The sequence below is a fragment of the Falco peregrinus genome, chromosome 3 (assembly GCF_023634155.1).
Source record: "Falco peregrinus isolate bFalPer1 chromosome 3, bFalPer1.pri, whole genome shotgun sequence".
Lineage (NCBI taxonomy): Eukaryota > Metazoa > Chordata > Aves > Falconiformes > Falconidae > Falco > Falco peregrinus.
This window is the reverse complement of record NC_073723.1, coordinates 46,955,902-46,974,813: the sequence shown is the minus strand read 5'-3', so window position 1 is coordinate 46,974,813 and position 18,912 is coordinate 46,955,902. Positions and strand designations below refer to the sequence as shown.

Sequence of the window (18,912 nt, the reverse complement as noted above, 5' to 3'; positions counted from 1 at the left end):
CCTCTGACTGTTCCATGTCACAATCGGCACCAGGATAACAGCACAAGCTATAATCCTATCTTTTTCTAGACGTGCCTGCCTTTTGTTTGTAAAATGTTTCCTGAAGATTTAACATATCACTTACATTTCAGGGTACTGCCAGATTTGCAGATGGATCTATGGACACACTTCTATTTAAAGGATGCCTCCGAAGTTTGGGGGGGAGACACGGCTAGTGTTCAGAAGAAAGTGATGAACATTGCTGCTAGCACAAACAGTTCCACTGAAGTTTCCCATCATCTAGGTAAACCCATTCATTCATTCTTGCCCTTGAAAGACTAAGCTCTCAGACTATACTACCCCAGTTTTCGAACCCTGCAAAATTAAAGCTGAGCCATAGCTCCAAATCTCCCTCACCATGTCAACTTCTGGATGACTTCCCCCACCCTCCCCCACCCCCCAAAAAAATATTTCCCCAGACAACTGAAAAGCTCAAACTTACTTGCTGCATTGTAGGTGAATGTAAAGCAGACTGGACCTGCATTGGTAGCTGGTTTCCGATGGGCTGCTGCATTGAAATTGGCTGGTGCTGCTGGATGTTGAGATGCTGGTGCAGGGGGGGGCTGATCTGAAGAGGTGGCGGTGGGGACACAGCCATGTTTGCTATGGAAACAGTCACTGGCATTTGGTTGTTAGGCTTGGGTGCTATGTTACGGGGGATATTGGCATGCATGGCAGTGATGTGAGGATTCATTCCTGGTTGTTGTTGGTAGTGGGAACTGAGGTACAGTGCAGAGTGAGCCTGGGTGGGCCCATGAAACACTGACTGCTTTGAATTCATCATCTGAGGTTGTGGGGAGGCTTTGACATCAACAGGTTCACTGTAGCTCTGTTGAGAAAAACAAAACACAGACAATACTTAGAAGCTGCAAGATGCTGCTGTTCTACCTGCTGAAGTCTGTTTAAGAGTCACATCATGGGAAACACATATCTGGACCATAAAATTGTCCTTGGAAGGAAGTTTGGTTATTACATGGGAAAAAAGAATCCCTTTTACCTTACACTTTTCTCTTCAACATTCTAAAAAAAAAAAAAAAAGCAGCTAGCTCCTCTGTTTCCTGGCCTAGCCTGACATTTTGCTTTTTCCAAACTTGGAACTGGATTCACTGACCTAATAACCTACACAACAAAGACAACCAAGCCTGTCACATCTATTCACATAAACAGCCGCTACTATTGTCCTAAAATCTGATGGCCTAGTTGAAAAGAGATTCAGGAGGGTGGGTTCCAGCAAAAGTCTGCAGTGATCTTTGACATGCCTTGTTTTCCCAGCTGCAAACCAGGGATAAGAATTTCAGTGTCCTTTACCATATATGTTGATAACTGCTAATAGTGCTTTATTAGTTAGCTAACATCATGAAGAGGCTAAACCCCATCCACAGTTGTTCTATTGCACTGAGTAAAGGTTGCTAGTTGCTGTGCCCATACCTTCATTCTGAAGTATTCCATGCTGGCATGCTATCCAGCCCATATCAAACATGTTTCATGAGCCATGCATTCAGAAACGTAATTCTGAACAATTTCACCTTTAGCAAGACTTCCTTTGTTAATCCAGTTCATAAAGTTCTGAGAATTCTGTTTAAAACTGATGTCTACATAAATGCTAAACTGTGTCAGACACAGGTAAGCTATTTTGCTAAAGCTGGAAGAATACTGCACAGAATATTAGAAAATGCACAGATTTTCAAAAACATTTTGGTCTACCCTGATTTCTTAAAGCTGCTAGTAATAAAAACTTTCCATAAATGAATGTGAATTTTAATAATACTCTTTTTATAATATTTATAACTTGTTACATTTGATTTAAACTCAATTTGTTAAGTTATTTTCCATACCCTTGTTTTCTTAGATCTTCTAAGTGCTAACTCTGTGTGCTCAAATAGATGATGATAAACTAAGAATTAACTCCCATGAGCTTATAGGTGGGAATCATAATTTGCAGTTAAGTCATACTGGGATTAATAGTCAGTGAAAGGTGAAACATGCTGGAAAAAAATGGCAGAAATTTCCCTCTGGAGAAAGAAGTCACTTTGTCAAAACAAGGACTGAAAGATGCATATATGCCCTTATTCTGTGATTTCCATGTCATGTTTGCTCAGTTTACAAGTCAGAGTAAGTTTCATGTTACTCTCAGCACTCCAGGGGCGGTAAAGTCTATTTGTATTCTTTCTGAAGGATGTACCATCACCAACAATCCGCTGACACGCGCGTTACTGAAATTGCTTCATTATATGCTATGAGAAAGATGAGAAAGATAACTTCATTTTCCCTAAGTATAGCTGCAGTTCTATTAGCAAAACCCCATTGTTTTCTCCAGTAAACTAAGGACAATTAAATGAATATGATAAAATGAATGAAAATCTCTGCCTCTGTGGATCAGCCTGGATCTGTTCCCATGTGGGTGTACACCTGTGCAATATGTATTATACGCATCTTCGCAGGTTTCAGATACAAACATAAAACCCCACAGACAGTATATGATGAAACATGAAAGTAGGTGCAAAATCTGCCAGTTTTTTGGTATTATTTTCAAAACACTGAACTAATGTTCATGACGGCGTGAGAAATTTCCCCCCTTCTTCCCAGCTGTATTTTTAGGGTACTCGCGTGAGTGTGGGAGCAAAGACTGGAAGGTTTGCTGAAATTCAGAGAATCAGAGGAAGGTTTACTAATTAGCAGCATGGTCAGGTCCCTCCTTTTGAGTGTCACAGGCTCTTTACACATTACAGGAGGTGCATGATGTGCTCTTTCTTGAGAAACTTGAAGTTTTACTGAGAGCGTCGTTCCCTCACAAAAACAGCTTGCCTTTCCGTGATGCAGCTGGCAGGCTCTATCTGGTCCTACCAGGGGTAATTGCTCCTGAAGTGTCTAAAGGCACAATTAAATTAAACAATTCCTCCCGGTGATGAAGTATCAAAGTGCCTTTGTGGCACTTTTTGTGACATACATACTTATATTCCATTTGTGACTGCAAAGATGCTGCCATACACCTCTTTAACAAAGATACAGTGAACTGATTTAATTATTGGGTAATGCTGAGTTCACACATAAGTGGTGAATGCATGGCCCATACTGATAAAATTACAGACAGATCAGATAGTTAGTATCATTTAATACTTCAAATACCACACTATCTTAAGAGGAATTGTATGGTCTCAGGCCAGAGATGAGTAACACTTGCTTTAGCTCTGAGAGAGCATCTGCCAAGTGATCAAAAGGAATCATTCCAGTTGTCTCAAGCTATCAATTAGCTTTCTATATGTTTCACTACCTCCTGATCCAGTGAAAAGTACAACACTTCAGTTTCAGACGAAGTATTTTGCTGTTGCTTAGGATACTTTAAATCATATGTGATCTGAAGTCAAATTGTCCAATATCAGTGTAAAACGCATCAATATTATCAGTTACTGGGATCTTGATAAATGAACCCATTAACTGCACTTTCAGCTTTTTCTAAGGCTCGTTCAGAAACACAGATTTTGTAAGTATTGCTGAAGCTAATGGAATAGGTCATGTCAAATATTTTGGCTCTGTTATGCCACTTTAATGTGAAATATACTAAGGTGTGTGTGGGTAGATATATATATAAACACACTCACATATATACATGCATAGGTCATACTATCATTTCAGGCACAATTACTGCTTTCACAGGCTTGAATGGGCACTGCGTCTGTCCAGTACATCATTGGACAGTCTTAGAAAAGGACTTTTGTTGTTGGTAAAACTAGGAATTAAGAAATAAGAGATTTCATTAGCCAGTATGAACTTCAAATGCACAGTCATGTTCCCTAACTTTGCAGGTTGAAATTCAGTCAATTTTTTCTTGCCTTATCAAATGAGAAGAGCACAGAAATAATTAAAAAAACCCAACTCTTTAGTTAATTAATCTGCCCAAAACCAACACAGACAATTTACATCTCTAATTTTTGGCATGAAGTTATAGGATACAATTAATATACAGATATAGGCAGTGGAGACCAAAATTGAAAATCTGTACACACAGGCCACCAAATATTGAAGCTTACGATCTCCTACATGCAACAAGTTCTACTAGACATGCAGTGAGAAAATATTTAATTGTTACTATCAGAAGTATGGTGGTCTAGACCCACCACTAGAGGGTGACAGAATATTATATTTAGTTAATGGTAGGCAGTGGTATTGTATGCATACATTACCAAACATACACTAGGACCACAAACTAGCTTTTGTTGACAGTCCTTTATGCTCTTTGAGTGGCTTCTCCTTGTTCTGGAGCTCAAGTCAAAGCCTTACTCTAAATCTTTCAAGTTCTTCAGAGGCTAGTAGTAGGGTTTCTTATGGACCTGCCTCTCCACCTAACATCATCATCTAATAATGGTTACCATTTTAAAAGAAAACAGAAGTCGAAGACACTGTAGGTAGGCCAAAGCAATGGAATGCTGCAGAAAAAGTATGACTGCCCTTTAAGAACAACACAAAGCCACATTTTTTTTTCCTCACCAAAATCTATTGTTTTACTAAAACACAAAGAAAAAGAGGGAAGAACATTTTGAAATACCAACAGAAAGAGAATGAAAGTAGAAGAGAAATAGGAAAAGGAAGGAAACAAAATAAATGCTACTGTAACTCTGATGATAATGAATATAATTATATTAATTAAAAGTACTGGTGCATGACCCTCAGTCCACAAAATTATTCTACTGCTATTATACTTTCAACAAAATGTGTGATGATGCAGATGTGAGTGATATTCTTCAGAGAAAGTGTTGAGAGTTGATCATTTTGCACAAAGATTGGGAAGTGCTGAGTTCAGTTCTTCCCTCCAGTTTTTACCAAACTCATGCTCTTCCTTCCAAATCTAGAGCAAAACAAACTTTCCCATCCACCTTGTACTCCCCTATTGTGTGCCGAAACTCCTTATGCATAATTGCCAAATTAAAGACTTAAATTAGGTTAAGGGGTTAAGCATTGCTCATCCAGCTGTGCTATTCTTTTCTAAGGAGAACTGCCTTGGGACTAATGGTCCTTATGACAGACAGGCATAGGGCAGGTGTCAATTCCTTAGAGGAAAGTGACACTGGGATTTCCCTCACCCCAAATTGTCCATTCACTCCTACAGCTGAGAAATGATTTTTGGTATGGACATCCTGCTCAGCTTAGTGGTGTCAAACAGCAACAGCCTGTTGATGATATTCTGGCATCTCCACAACTTCCTTTGGGATATAATTTTACTTCCACTTTGAAAAGGTGCACTTTAAACCCTCACCTGTGTATCTGGCTAACCAAACAGCCGTTGAAACCTACACATGGGTTTTGATTCTCTTTCTAACTTGTGGCTGCCTTCTGGCTGCTGTTGGTTCTCCTGACCCCACCTCTGTTGGAACATAAACAACATCCATGTGACTGAGAGTAAATCAAGGACATGTTTTAACAAGGCAGTACTCTAAGAGCTTGATCCTTTAGACTACTGAATTTAATGGGAAGTCTTCTATTAACTTAAATGGAGTTTGGATCAGAGCCCAACACTGTTACTTCAATATTAATGAAAATTTTCATGTATTTCATGAAAAGAGGTAGGACTTGCCTAACAGAGGCTGAGAATCATTCCCAACTGATGAGCACTACTTTTGACCTGTGTTTCTTAAGAAGCATACCTAGAAATTACAACTGCCTATACTGACCTCATTTTGCTTTTTTAACATGCTAATCCAGTTATTGTTAGAAATATTGCCAGGAAGGAGGACTGTATAGATATGTATGTACACATATGTATGTTAACATCTTCAATTTACATACTGTATACATGCTTTATATTCAGCATTCTTATCTACTATAGCATATGATGCCATAATATATAGGAATTAAATAAATATTTTTCAATAAATTCATTCTACTAAGCAGTGCTCAACTGATATTGCTGTTTGAAATATAAAACCAAAAAGTCAGTGTTGTCTCAAAGAAAACGGAGTTGTTCAACTCACAGAGAAAAAAGTTGTTTCTTTTTCTTACTCTATTGATTTCACAAAATTAGCTAATGATCAAAGCCTTTCAGTTGAAGCAATATAATTTCAGTCACTTACAGACCAAACATTATCACAATACTTCTCTATTAACATCAGCAATTAAGCTTTCCTTTATAGTAAAATAGTCAGGAAATACATTCAGTATGTTCACAACTTTCAGTAGATGCTCTTAGTACTATTGGATGCCTAGGTGTCCTCTAAATACATGCTGAGAGACCTCCTCAAGGGCAAAGACATCAGCCTCATGGCCAATACGGCCAGCATAAACTTTCTATCAATGCAAACAGCTTTACTTGTGGGTGAACATAACCTATTCCAACCTTTGAAGATTTTTTTTACACAGCCAAAATGGTGTAACATAGATTTATTTAAAATGGAAAACAGGTGCTTCTCTTTAAATGAGAAACAAAGCTTTGGCATCCTCTTTACATAGAAAAGGAACATGTACTATGTGAGCATTTCATAGGGTAGAAGAGTTTAGCTCAGCTCCAGTTTTACACAAATATTTATCAGAAAGCTACATAGCTCCTGCACTGTCCCTTTTCATGACAGTGCCACGCATACTTCTAGTGACTGGTGTCCGTCCTTGAGCCACACCGAGGAACTCGGTTTGTGGCCTCCATGACCAGAATGAAGGCTACATTCAGGTAACAGCAGTGATTATGTCAGCTGGTATCAGGAAGGTCCAGGCTGTGACCAAACTTAGGCAGGCCTGACTCAGCTTTAAATGAGTTATCTTCTGTACCGTGACATTAAAGGTAGATAGGAGGAAATTGGCTGAATATTTATGCAGCTCCTACAAAGCTTACCTAAGCTTAAGTTTGCATCTGCTGTCTTTGCTGTCTCTTTGGTGGAAGGAACATCTTGAATTGTTTATTCCTTCTCTCAGCTTTTCTGTGTTCACATAATCCTGTCCATTTTTAATGTTTTTGACATTTTAGGTCACTTCCAAACCCTGACATTTTAGGTCACTTCCAAACCCAAGCCTGTCTTTGAGAAGAACCTCTTCTTCTAGCCTGCATAGGCTTAGCCATTTTATTAATACTCCTGTGGAGCTGCTTATGAGAGAATGACTTCTCTGCAGCATTTTCTCTTTCCTGCTTAGCTCTTTAACTCCTTTAGAGATTCCTTTGACTTAACTCTATACACTCTGGTAGAAAACTCGTATGCATATTTGCAGTACAGCTGTCTTCCTACCTAAGTCACAAGAGGCTCTTAGCAAACGATGTTTCGTACTTTGTTAATTCCAGTCACCTATTGCAATAACAACATCTGGGACTCTAGAGAGTTCAGAAAGCTTTCTGACACATTCTTGATGTTTCAGAACAAAGGACTAAGCCATGGGTTGTCATCTATAATTAGCTGAGGTGGCTCAGAAGAACATCTTCAAATCTAAATATACATTTTGTCATCATCTTCAGGGGATTGTCATGGATTCATTCAGGGTATGTAAGTAAAAATGGATGTTTTATGAATGTAACCTGGGTACATGTGATAAAGGATATGCAACTTTAATTTGATACAAGTGTTTTAATTCCCCAAATGGAAGCACTAGGCTAATAGCAAAATAGAGTTTTATTAAACTTCAAAACCAAACACAGTTCCTTGCTAAATCAAAATCTGGCTTCTTGCAAGCTTGAGACATTTGTGCCATTTTTGGCAGAAATTATGTGAGAGCAGCTATCTGTTATTGCACTGCTGAATGTAAAGCTTCACATGATTTAGCCTCAAACTGAATTCATGGCATTAACTTAAATATAGATTGCTCTACATTTTCAGCTGCAGTAGGTAGTTGGTTTCCTTGCTAGAGAAGATGGTTGGATTTGTGTTATTATTTGATTAGACAATATTTTATAAATTTATATGTGCACTTAGCAGATACTCATAGAAATCACATATATAATTTTATTTATGATTCCTTGAAAATTTCTGACTACATCATAGTAACTCTAGAAAGAATGAAAGACAGAAGCTTGAAGTACCTGCTGTAAAAGCCTTACATTATAGTTTTCCCAGACGGGGATTCTAATGTTTAATGGAAAAAAGGTAAAAGCTGTATATGCATGTCATCATTCAACATCATGTCATCATTCAACAAAAATAACAATTTTTGTTATTGTTTTAAGGGAAATATTGCCAAATGCCTTGTAGCACTTTAGTAGCTACCAAAAAAAAACCCCAAAACATCAAACATAACCATATTTTTTATTTATTCTTTCTTTGATGCTTTCACTGAGAACAGACTAAATTGTTTTATAAAATTCCAAAACATCTGCATGGACTCAGGCTAGATGTAATATAGGAATCTGTTGTCTCAAGAAGCAGAAACCAGGTGCCTTTCTGCCAACAGAGAAGGGATGCTGCTCTCCTTGTATGCAATAACCAACTGATTAAAGCACTGACCAGGAGACCAGACAGTTCAGTCACCTACTCTGTCAAGACTTACTCAGAATTTTATTTCTAGAAAAAATGTCCTAAACCGCGTCAGCTGCTTATTTCAGGGAGGAGTGAGCCAGGATACAGTGCTTTCATATTTGAAGCTTGGCCACTAAGCAGAAAAGAATTTCAGATTAGTGGGCTACAAAAGACAAATTGTAGATAGAGCCCACCTGGTCTCCATTTTGCTTTTTACAAGTAGCTCAAACTTTTTCCTGTATATTCCACAGTGAGCATATACATATACTCATGTACATAAAGACTTGAATCCCTTAGACTGTTCAACTGTATTACAGATACAGTGGCAGTGCAACAGATATTTTGGGTGCCTGGAAACTCTGGTTACAAATTGCTGTGATAATGGCATTAAGGCAATGTCAGTCGTACTAGATATGAACTTCATTTTTTTAATGAAATTTAATTGCAAGGTGATGGGGTAGGAAAGCCATGTCTGTCATATACTTCAAGAAGCAATTTTACATGTCCAAAGGATTTGCACTGTCCACAAAACTGGAAAGTGCCCAATGCACTTGCTGCAATGTCAAGTGAGGACACCACTTTGACTCAGATACAACACCAGTTTTGAAATATGCTTGAGTATTTTTAATTTTAGTAATATTTTCCTTGCTGAGAGGTTTTAGCTTCAGCCATAGCTGCTACAATATATCTGTATGAAACCTGAAGTTGTGTCACTACCCAGAGAGAATTAAAGATTCATTTAGCCAGAGAGAACAAAACGGGAAATGTCTTTGCACTATTCAAACAGTTACACTTATTTAAGCTGCAATAAACAATTGATAATTGTTTAAGCTGCTATAGTTAATATACATATATGTACCACTTATATGCACTTATACATTATGTATGTTAGATACATAATATGCATATATTGTTATATAAATGTATGTAGATGCACATATATAATATATGAAAGCATTTAACATTTACTCATATATATATTTATTAAATATATGTATTTGAAAGATGCAGCAAAAAACTCTAATGTCAGCCAGAAAAAAGGCTGGTTAAGCTAGAAAAAGTGCTTGTTTTATGAAAAAGTAAAAATGCAATTCACAGCATTTTATGTGATGCTGTACAAATTACCAGATACCAGAGACTGCATTTCTGGACCTGAATAGTAGTAAAAGTTGCAACTAAGTGCAAATATAAAGACACTTGTTTACAATGCAAAGCCTTAGTCAGTACTATAAGCAATATGGCAATCTGCATTACAGAAGATATAATGTTTTGTAAAGTGATTTTTACTTTACGTATCAATTCCTACACACATGAACAAACTCAACAACAGCCCCATTAATTTCAATCATTATAAAAAAGGAGAAAATGCAGGTAATAAACTGATAAATTAAATGGAGATTAATGCATAACTGACATATTTACACAATCATATGTTTGCCTTCTTTACTGGGTGGTAGCCCTATTTTATAAAGACCTCACTAAAGCATTTAGAAGTGTACTAGAGATGGGCTTGCAATCCTGTTACTGAAGTTGCTGGTGACACGTCCACCCTTTTCAATTATGATTTTGTCAAATAACACAGTCTTAAATTATACATACTGGGTGCGCAAGTGACTTTTCTGTGCATGTGTGGGTGTGTGTGACAAACTCCAACCAGAACTGCTAAGCTTTGTCAAGAATGCACCCAGAGGAAAGCACTGTATGCCTCCCAAAAAATTTGGGTGCCCTTCCTTAGGATGTAATGGCAGAGGTACTTGACATCTGGAAGGGACAATGACAGATGGTGTCAAAGATTGATATCTCATCTTCCCATGAAATCACACTCAAATTTATAAATGTGTATCATCTGAGAAAGCAGCTGAGGCTGTTCCTCCACATGGTATTGGTTGCTGTATATGATGAAGAGCAGGTAGCCTGTCCCTCATGTTCATCTCCAGTTTCCTTTAGTATGCACCCATGGCTATGAGTGTATGAAGGAGAAGTGAGGATGCAGAGGACAAGAGAAAGACGGGCTGAAGTAAAGATTTGCTGTTGGGGAGGGGAGGGAAGGGGAAAAAAAAAGAAATGGGAAAAAAAAAAAGAAACAGGGAAAAGAAGGCAAAGGGCTGAGTATTATGGAGAAGCCCACCATCCCAACCTGATACTCCACTCCCACCTCAGAGCTTGGGATGGAAACCAACATTCCTGAATTTCGTTATTCTGCTGTCAGGCAGAGGCTAAGAAATCTCCTGGCAAAAGGAGATTTACCCCATTTCTCTGCAATCTTCTATTGTGACCATTCCAGCATCTGAAATGGCCAAGATGGGTGCAGTGGATTCAACTTCAAGTCTGGTCTACTGAGGTATAACATGGCATATGTCCATTCCTTTGCTTTTCAGAAAAATGAAGAGTTGCAAATAAATGCAGAAAAACACACTAACTCTCACATACAAGCCCTACAATCACTAGTTGTTTAAAAACTGGCAATACTTTATGAAAAAAGTGGCGTAATCAGTGTTCAAAAGTTAGGCAAGTGGTAGAGCCATGCCTTAGGAGGTGAAGCACCTCCTGAACTAGAGACAGGGGACCCAAGCAATATCCCTACCCTTGCCAGTTTGTGCCTGCCTCTTCCCACAGGCAGAGTCCTCTGGGAGGGAACAAGGAAGAAAGATCGATAATTGGGTAACTCATCATTTGGATAGCAAGAGGGTGTCCTGATGTGATGTGAAGCACAAAGAACATCTTATAGCTGCCAGCCAGCTGACCCTGAAGTCACTGAAGCTCTGCTATGAACATGAAGGGTGTAATATTGGTCATATATTCTGAAAAATTAAGTTCTAGATGTCCCTAGCACGACAGCCAAAATTACTGAAAACCTGATTTCACAATGATTTAGTTGTGTTTGAAAATACGGACAATACAAACTTCCTGCTCCAGAGTATTACTGAGAATTTCTTTACTCTAAAACACTGCTGGGAAGAGCAGCACAGAAAATCCTACAAAGATGCAAGGTTAAACAACATGCAGTAAATACAACACGGGAGCATCCAGGGTGAACACCTGATTATAAGCATATGAAATGAGACTCACACAGAGTGAGGTATAAAATATAAAACATATCATGTGAGCAAATTATTAATAATGTATTAAAGCATTTTTGGAAAAGGTTATGTTACTTTTGGCATGTCTTAACTTTTGAGAATGAGGTTTTGACGTCTTAATATTCTCTAAAAGCAGCTTTTATGGATGGTAATGTAACACATGGATGTAACAGACCACATGGACTCCAGACAATCTTAATAATGTATTATATATATTTCTTCATGCTTACATGTTTGTCTAAAGAACTACAACTCTTCTGGTGCCATATAAATATTTAATAATAATTTAGAATATACTGATATATTACATCTGGGTATTTTACATCCTTATTCCAAAATGGATTTGCTTTAGTTACATGCCAGCTCTGTTGGATTCATTGAGCGTGTTCATGAAAGTAAGCAATTAGTACTCAGCTTCATTAGGTTTACATTTTGATATTTTCCACACTAGAGGAAAACATGACATTATGGGCAGAATTTAAATAATTGCTTAAAAGTTAAGAAAATGCTTCAGTGCTTTTCTGACTAACAACAAATTTAAGTATTTGCACAGATAGATTCATGTACTGAACTGATCAACAATCTTTAATTTTTTTTTCCAAATAAAGCCCTCAGAAAATGCCACAGTACACTTTTTTCTCTTGCCAAATAAAATAACCCCAAAATTAAAATCTCATTTTTTACATGTGCCATTTCAAAATTAAGCTATATAGTGTTATGTAAACAGTCCATGATGTGCTGAATAGGGACAGCCAAGTTATTTTCACAAGTGAAAAGATGACTTCATGCATTTCTTCAAAACCTATTGGAATATTTTGCACTTTTTAGATCTATCTTTTGCTACTAAGCAGGCTATTTAAAAAAAATAGTTTGTGTGGTACCCTTTCTGAAGGCAATGAGTATTTCTAGAACCAAACAGTCCTAAAACAGAGATTAAAGATACCCTGTCATTCACTTAACTAAATGCATTAGTATTTATGATGGTAGCTATAAAATTAAAATGCATAAGACACAACCCCCCAAAATGAATGAGGTTACACCCATATTTCAGGCTTTTAAATTTAGAACAAACACTGACCAAATACTAAGATAATGTAAGAAAGGTGCATGAAAGGTCCATGTATGACTAATCATATAGTCTTCCTCTGAAAATGTGTCCAAATTAACAGAGAAGTATAGTGCAAGACCCAAAAAATATTCACAAATAACAAAAAGCTTTATTCATGCCATATATGCCAGTCCTTCATACTCCCATCTTTACCACTAAACGCATTTTATTTATTTAACAAAAAAATACCCATATTTGTTTCAGACCCAAACATTGTTTTCAGACCCAAAACCAATGATTCTAACTGGTATGATTCTGAAGTTGCTCGATTGGTTTTTCATATTGACACACTGCAGTAATTTCTCATTCTTCTGTATATTTTAAAGTTTATAAAAAAATTTATTAGAGTGTATTACAAAATTATGGGCACTAAGAATGTTTGTACAAATCAATTTAGTACATCAGCTGTGTACTGGGGATACACTGGTGTGTTCCAGTACAAAACCCTTATGGCCATCTATGCTGGGCTCACACGAATTGCTTGCTGGATGTAAAATACAAAGTCACATATTTTTTTATGAAAAATTGCTATGTGAGCTGAGCTTGACTTTGACTGATTGGAGATTACAAGGTAAAAAGCAGTACTTAAAAATCCCCAAACAACAACAAAACAAACCCCAACCAAAAAAACCAAACCAAAAAACCACAAAACCAAACCAAACCCAGGCATTTTGTGTATGATTTTTTTTTCCCCTTACAGGTATCATGGCAGGTACCTGACATTGCATTTGTTATATTGAGGCTTTTTTACCAGTATATCCTTCCTCTGTTGAACTGCAGTGACACTCCCAGCCTGAAGAAGTGCTGTCCTTATGACCAGAAGGGGAAGGATACCTTTTCATGGGGAGATGACTGTGTTTATTGAGCATTTGCACCTTAAACCTGAGTTTAAGGTGATAACAAACAAGGCTATTTGCACTAAATACTGTGGCATTCAGCACCATATAAATGCTGAAAATGGTTTGCAATATGTCACTATATATATGTGTGTATATACATTATGTGTTACCTTGGATACAAGGCTTGCTCTGTAGGCAGCTAACTGCTTCAGATATTCCTTCTTGGCAGCTTCAGTTTTCTTTTTGTATACCTAAAAACAAAGAGTGTCACATTGGTAAATTAATCTGATTTTGTTTTTATATATCACCGTGTGTCTCATGCATCTTCATAAAGTCTTTCTAAGTAAACAGCCTTTCCCCCTCATATTGCTTAGAGTGAAATAATAAACACCAAGTATTGTAAAGAAAATATTGTTCCAACTGTGAAACACCCTTTAACTACCCAGCAGTACTGAAAAAACATCTCTCGTAGCATCTCATAGCATCTCAGGTTTAATTGTTCAAAGTGAAGTGTGGGGCGTACTTTTAAATGGGACCTTTAGGGATGGGGAAGGCAAGCGTGGGCCTCTTCACTGGCTTCCACTTGTGAGACAAGTTAAACCCTCCAGGGAAGATGAGAATGTGCAGAAAGACATCTGAGCTAAATGAAGGAGATGACAGCACCACACAGATCAGCCAAGAGGTTTTCTCTCTTCCCCGGATAAACTGTTGGGGGCAGTCAAAGTAGCTTCATGGAGCTGCTAAGGATAATAAATGTTAGTCATTATTCCAGTCTTGATCCCATATCAGTCTAATTAACTTCTCAGAAGCATGGATCTATTTCTGCACGTTTCTCTCAACTCAACAAATTATTTTAAATGTGGCATGTGCACAATCTCATAATAGATTAAAGAGCTTGGAGAAGCACTTCGATTTTGCCCAGATTTCAAGATCAAAGATGATCTGCAGAGTTAGGTAGGACTTCATAGAACTACAGATGATGTTAGCAAAGCATACATAGATATCTGTGACATAGAATTGAAAGATCACAGGAGGAGAACCAGTTTCTGATCCACGGAGCCTTGCTGTTAGCCATGTCAGTGACAGATCCGGGAATAAGTCAGCATTTCTCTTTGCAAGTATTATCACAAGTTTCTCACTACTTAATGTTTTGGGTTTGGTTTTTTTTTTTTTTTTTTTCCCCTGAAAGAGTAGATTCAGGAGTCATACAAGCATCTTGGCTTCATGTAACTAAGCAGGATTGACTGTTAGCCTCCTCTTTGCAGGGGAAAATTTAAAAACCAGCTAAATGGAAGGTTTAAAAGTGAGGGAGACAAATAAAGGGAAAGGAAATTTAATTTTTAATTGCTGTTATATTTCATAATTTTTAAGTCACAAGCCAGAGGTTAATTCATGTGTTCCTGGACATCTGGAATTCACAATATTGCACAAAATGGAACTGCAGCTTTGAGCCTCTGCTGTCCAGTTCCCCAGCCAAGTGCACAACCTGGGCACCTGTGGAAAGCCTCATGAAGATGGTAGAGACTACCCACCTTCCCCCTCCCATTCCACACTGCCTAGTTAACTGAGCTATTGATTAAAAGGTAAAAGATAGGCAAAGCTATTTATGACAGTTTTGGTCTGTTCTGAATTCCACAGCTGGAAAACACACACGTACATCTCCTTCCCAGAAGGATAAACTTTGTGAAACTTTAAAGTGATCTCTTTTGATCTTCCAATGCTCCAGTAAAACCAGCAGTCCTGTAATGGAGAGGAGTGAACACACAGAGGACAATACAGTTGCAGACTACAAAATGAGAGTGGTAGTGTCAGGCTGGAAGGATCCAGTACAACACCATTTTTATAAAGAATGTGCTCAAGACACTTTTTTTTTTCTTTTTTTTTCCCACTGAGGCTTTGCTTTCAGAGACAGAACAAACCTCAGATACAGGCTGGTAAAACTCAGAGGCTGCCTAAAAGGATTAAAGATTTTGCTTCCCAGGGAAGCAAAAGATCATAATGGAAACAGAGAAGTCTTAGACTTCTAAAATTGTAAATATAAAGACAGAGAGGAAAAAAGATTGGTTTTAACTGTGCAACTGTATCTGTGCACCCTTGTAATTTCTCCAGATTAAGATAAATATAGAGTGTTGGTTTATCTCCTATTGTTTTGCAAAAAAAAAAAAAAAAAAAAAAAGGTAGCAATTTGCTTTTTAAGTTGTAATCGCGTGTGATTATTAGGGAAATGTAGTGTTTGCTTTGAAAATGAATAAAAAAATAGTAAACAATCTGTTCCTAGCTGCTAAAATGAATTTAGCTTGACCTACAGAACAAAGACTGTTATACTGCTTTGTATATTGCAATGCTTCTGCATCATTCTGATAGCCAGTTTAAAAAACAGAGCTGAACAAAGAATTTTACACAGAATAATGATCTTCAAAAGATCATGTATCTACTACTTCCACATTGGATTTTATTTTGCATTAAACAAATATAAAAAATACACACTGCTGCTGTGCTCTTACAGTCAGACCATATTGAAAGAGTCCTCTGGGACCTGACTTTCCCTCAAATAGTCATACTGCACTAGGTTAACTCAATAATATGAAGCTAACAGTAATTCTGTAAAACTCCATCTAAAACATCACTACTTCATAGGAACATCATCATACAGCCATTATTTAATTGTTTCCTACCTATACATCTACCGTGTTCAGTGTACACATGGTCTTGCCCTCTTTTCTTGGGTCTTCTGGTGAGCCAATAATGAACACTACGTCTTCCATGGTAATATAAACATTAACCATGTAATAGAAGGTCATTATAGTCAAAAAGTCCTTAGTGGATGGGGAAAAGTTTTTGATGACTCCAGCCTGCTTTGACGTTTTGCATTGGTGAGAACGGCCCCTGCAAGCTGGCTTGTCTGGAGGGTGGTCAGCTCACCCCACTTTGTGCTTCTAAGGGCATCGGCATGTCCTCTGAGGACAACAGCTTGAACCCTCACTGTCTATATACTGTTGTCCTTTTGAAGATGCCCACTGTTCAGGTCAGCAGGCAAGTGGGCTGACGATTCTCATGCTAGTTTTTGAAATTCTGATTGGTCCTCGCTTATATGAAAAATTAGGGTAAGTCCTGCCTGTCTGCGGAGCTGTTAGTTTTCATGAGTATCAACAAGGTCTGGCTGTCAATATTTTTCTCCAAAGGCAATTGAATGTGGCCCTGGCAGTGGGTACCAGTTTGCTGCCTTTGTGCTAGGCTGCACTTGTACTGGGTGCTTATGAAGGCAGGGGAAGTGGGGCACATCCCCAGCACTTGCAGCAGCACCTCAAACAGGTATGAGCAAGTCAGCTGTGCCTCTCAAACTCTTTTTTTTCTGCATCTGTGAGAATTTTTAGCCCTCAGGCTTAAATAGTTTTGTGTTGTAGTAAGTATAACGGACTTGCATCCTTGCAGTGCTTTTGGGGAGGAAAAAGGCTGTGTTGCCATTCAAGTGTGCTCTAGAAAATGGCTGAAGCTCTTTTGAGTTTCATGCTTAAGACAGTGTCAAATTACGAAACACATAATTTCCAATAATATATTTAACATTCTTCCCGTATCAAGAAGCAGGCTTCTGTTCTGTTGCTTGTCTATGGTGTATAGTGGGAATATTTGATTTTATTTTTAAGACCTCAGAAATCTCTTATAAGGTCGTTTTCCCATCCTCCATCAAGCAAGCAACAATTATTAAATAAGTAAATTGACAGGAGCATATACTTATGGAATTAAGTCATTTCTATCTTGCTTTAATTCAATTAACATGATAATTGAATGTCAACTGATTTTCATTCAGGCAGTAAAGGCCCATTCTGATTCAGCAGCAGATTTATTTCTTCACACAATATTTTATTTTCTGTATTGTCCTGCTTGTGGAAATTGAATGTTGGCAGAAAAAAACACCATTTCTGTATATGCAGGGTGGGTCAGTTTAATTTATTCTTATTCTCTTCAGCTTGTTATAGAAACCCCAAAACACCAAGATTACATTCATTTGTCTACAAATGGAAGCTGCTGGCATTATTTTCCTACTGTGCTTCACGAATGCAAATTTACACAGCATAATACACAGGTCCGTCCTTATTTAATTACATTTCTGAAGTGCACCCAGTAAGGTAGCTTCAAGTTTCCTTACACCGTTGAGCAAATCATGCAACAATATAGAAGATACTTTACAAAAGGAGTAGGTATGAAACTCTACTTTGTGCATATAAGTATATGCGATAGCATTGGAATTAGGCCACCAGGGAAAACGGATGCCCTGGGCTCTACTATGGTAACGTCACAGCCTGGTACCAGCCCCTAGGTTCCCCAGGCTGACCATACCTGTGGGCTACCAGTACTGTAGCAGCCTACCTCAAGGGCCGAATCTTTTTATTAATAGTGTTGCACAGCCTTAAATGGACTGCCCCAAAGTTTCATTTGGAGATAGAGTGGTTGTGGGTTATATAGTTAGCCACAAGCACTCACAAATACAAGGTTTACTGAATTAAAACCACAGTAGAATATCTGCATTTCTGTTTTATGATGCCAACTTCTGGTCATGTTTTGCTTTATGTATTTTAACTGCTGCTTAGTTCTTGTCTTCCTGGATCACAAATTCCTTGAGGCAGGTTTTGTGTCTCCTGTATTCTTCTACGTGTTGGGTAATATGAAACTCATGGCTGATATATATAACTGAAATATACCTGTAATGCCTTGAGCCAAATTTTTGTTCTGGTTAGTTGTCTTTTCCCAATGAACTTCCTCTCAGCTTGCTTGTGAAGGAGTATCAACACAGTCACAACACACTATGCAGCAGGACTCCTGCCCTGTCCCATGAGGCTTGCACCCTTGTTCCCTTAGGGGAACAGATGTCCCTTCTCCTAGTCATCGTCACAAGAGCCAAAAAAGGCACTCAGTCATTTGCAAACGTCCCCAGTTTTGAGTATCAGGTACTAATGGAAGAAGACATCAGTGACCACAGCCCCCTTTGATAATAAAGCTACACTGACTGATGATCTTAGGAGAAAAAGAGACTTTCAGAATTTGTGCCTCATGGTAGTCTAAAAAAGCTTTGTCTCCTAGCTGACAAAGCACATTACAAAGAACCATGCTGCTTCCTTAGCTTTGCCTAAATAGCTGGTACGAGGATGACAAAGAAGGGGAAGTTTTCAATTTATCTTGTGGATGTCTCCTTGGAGCTGACACTTGCAAGAAAGTTATGTTTGTCTTTTTAAAGTGATGTAAAGGTGCCCACATTTGTTTTGATGGAAGTGTTCCATAACCATCCCCCCCAAAAAAATAGTACATGCAAAAATAGCAAATCAAAAAGCAACACAACCGATTTTGTCTCTTTGGTCTCTGCAGTGTTATTACCCATGGGAATGTCATTTTCACAGGCTACAGTTACAGGAACGGCATCTGATAAA

At 37.9% G+C, this 18,912-nt stretch overlaps 1 protein-coding gene across 5 annotated transcripts in view; it reads right to left on the bottom strand.

Moving 5' to 3' along the window:
* TOX (thymocyte selection associated high mobility group box) overlaps positions 1–18,912 on the bottom strand; it is a 224,686-nt gene that overhangs the window by 12,474 nt on the left and 193,300 nt on the right. For all 5 annotated transcript variants that reach the window (XM_005238222.4, XM_055799777.1, XM_027787921.2 and 2 more), the window contains 2 exons: positions 13,660–13,740; positions 482–868 (listed from right to left, as the gene is read on the bottom strand). In XM_005238222.4, the coding sequence (XP_005238279.1) occupies positions 482–868; positions 13,660–13,740 (468 nt within the window). The remainder of the gene's footprint in view (positions 1–481; positions 869–13,659; positions 13,741–18,912) is intronic.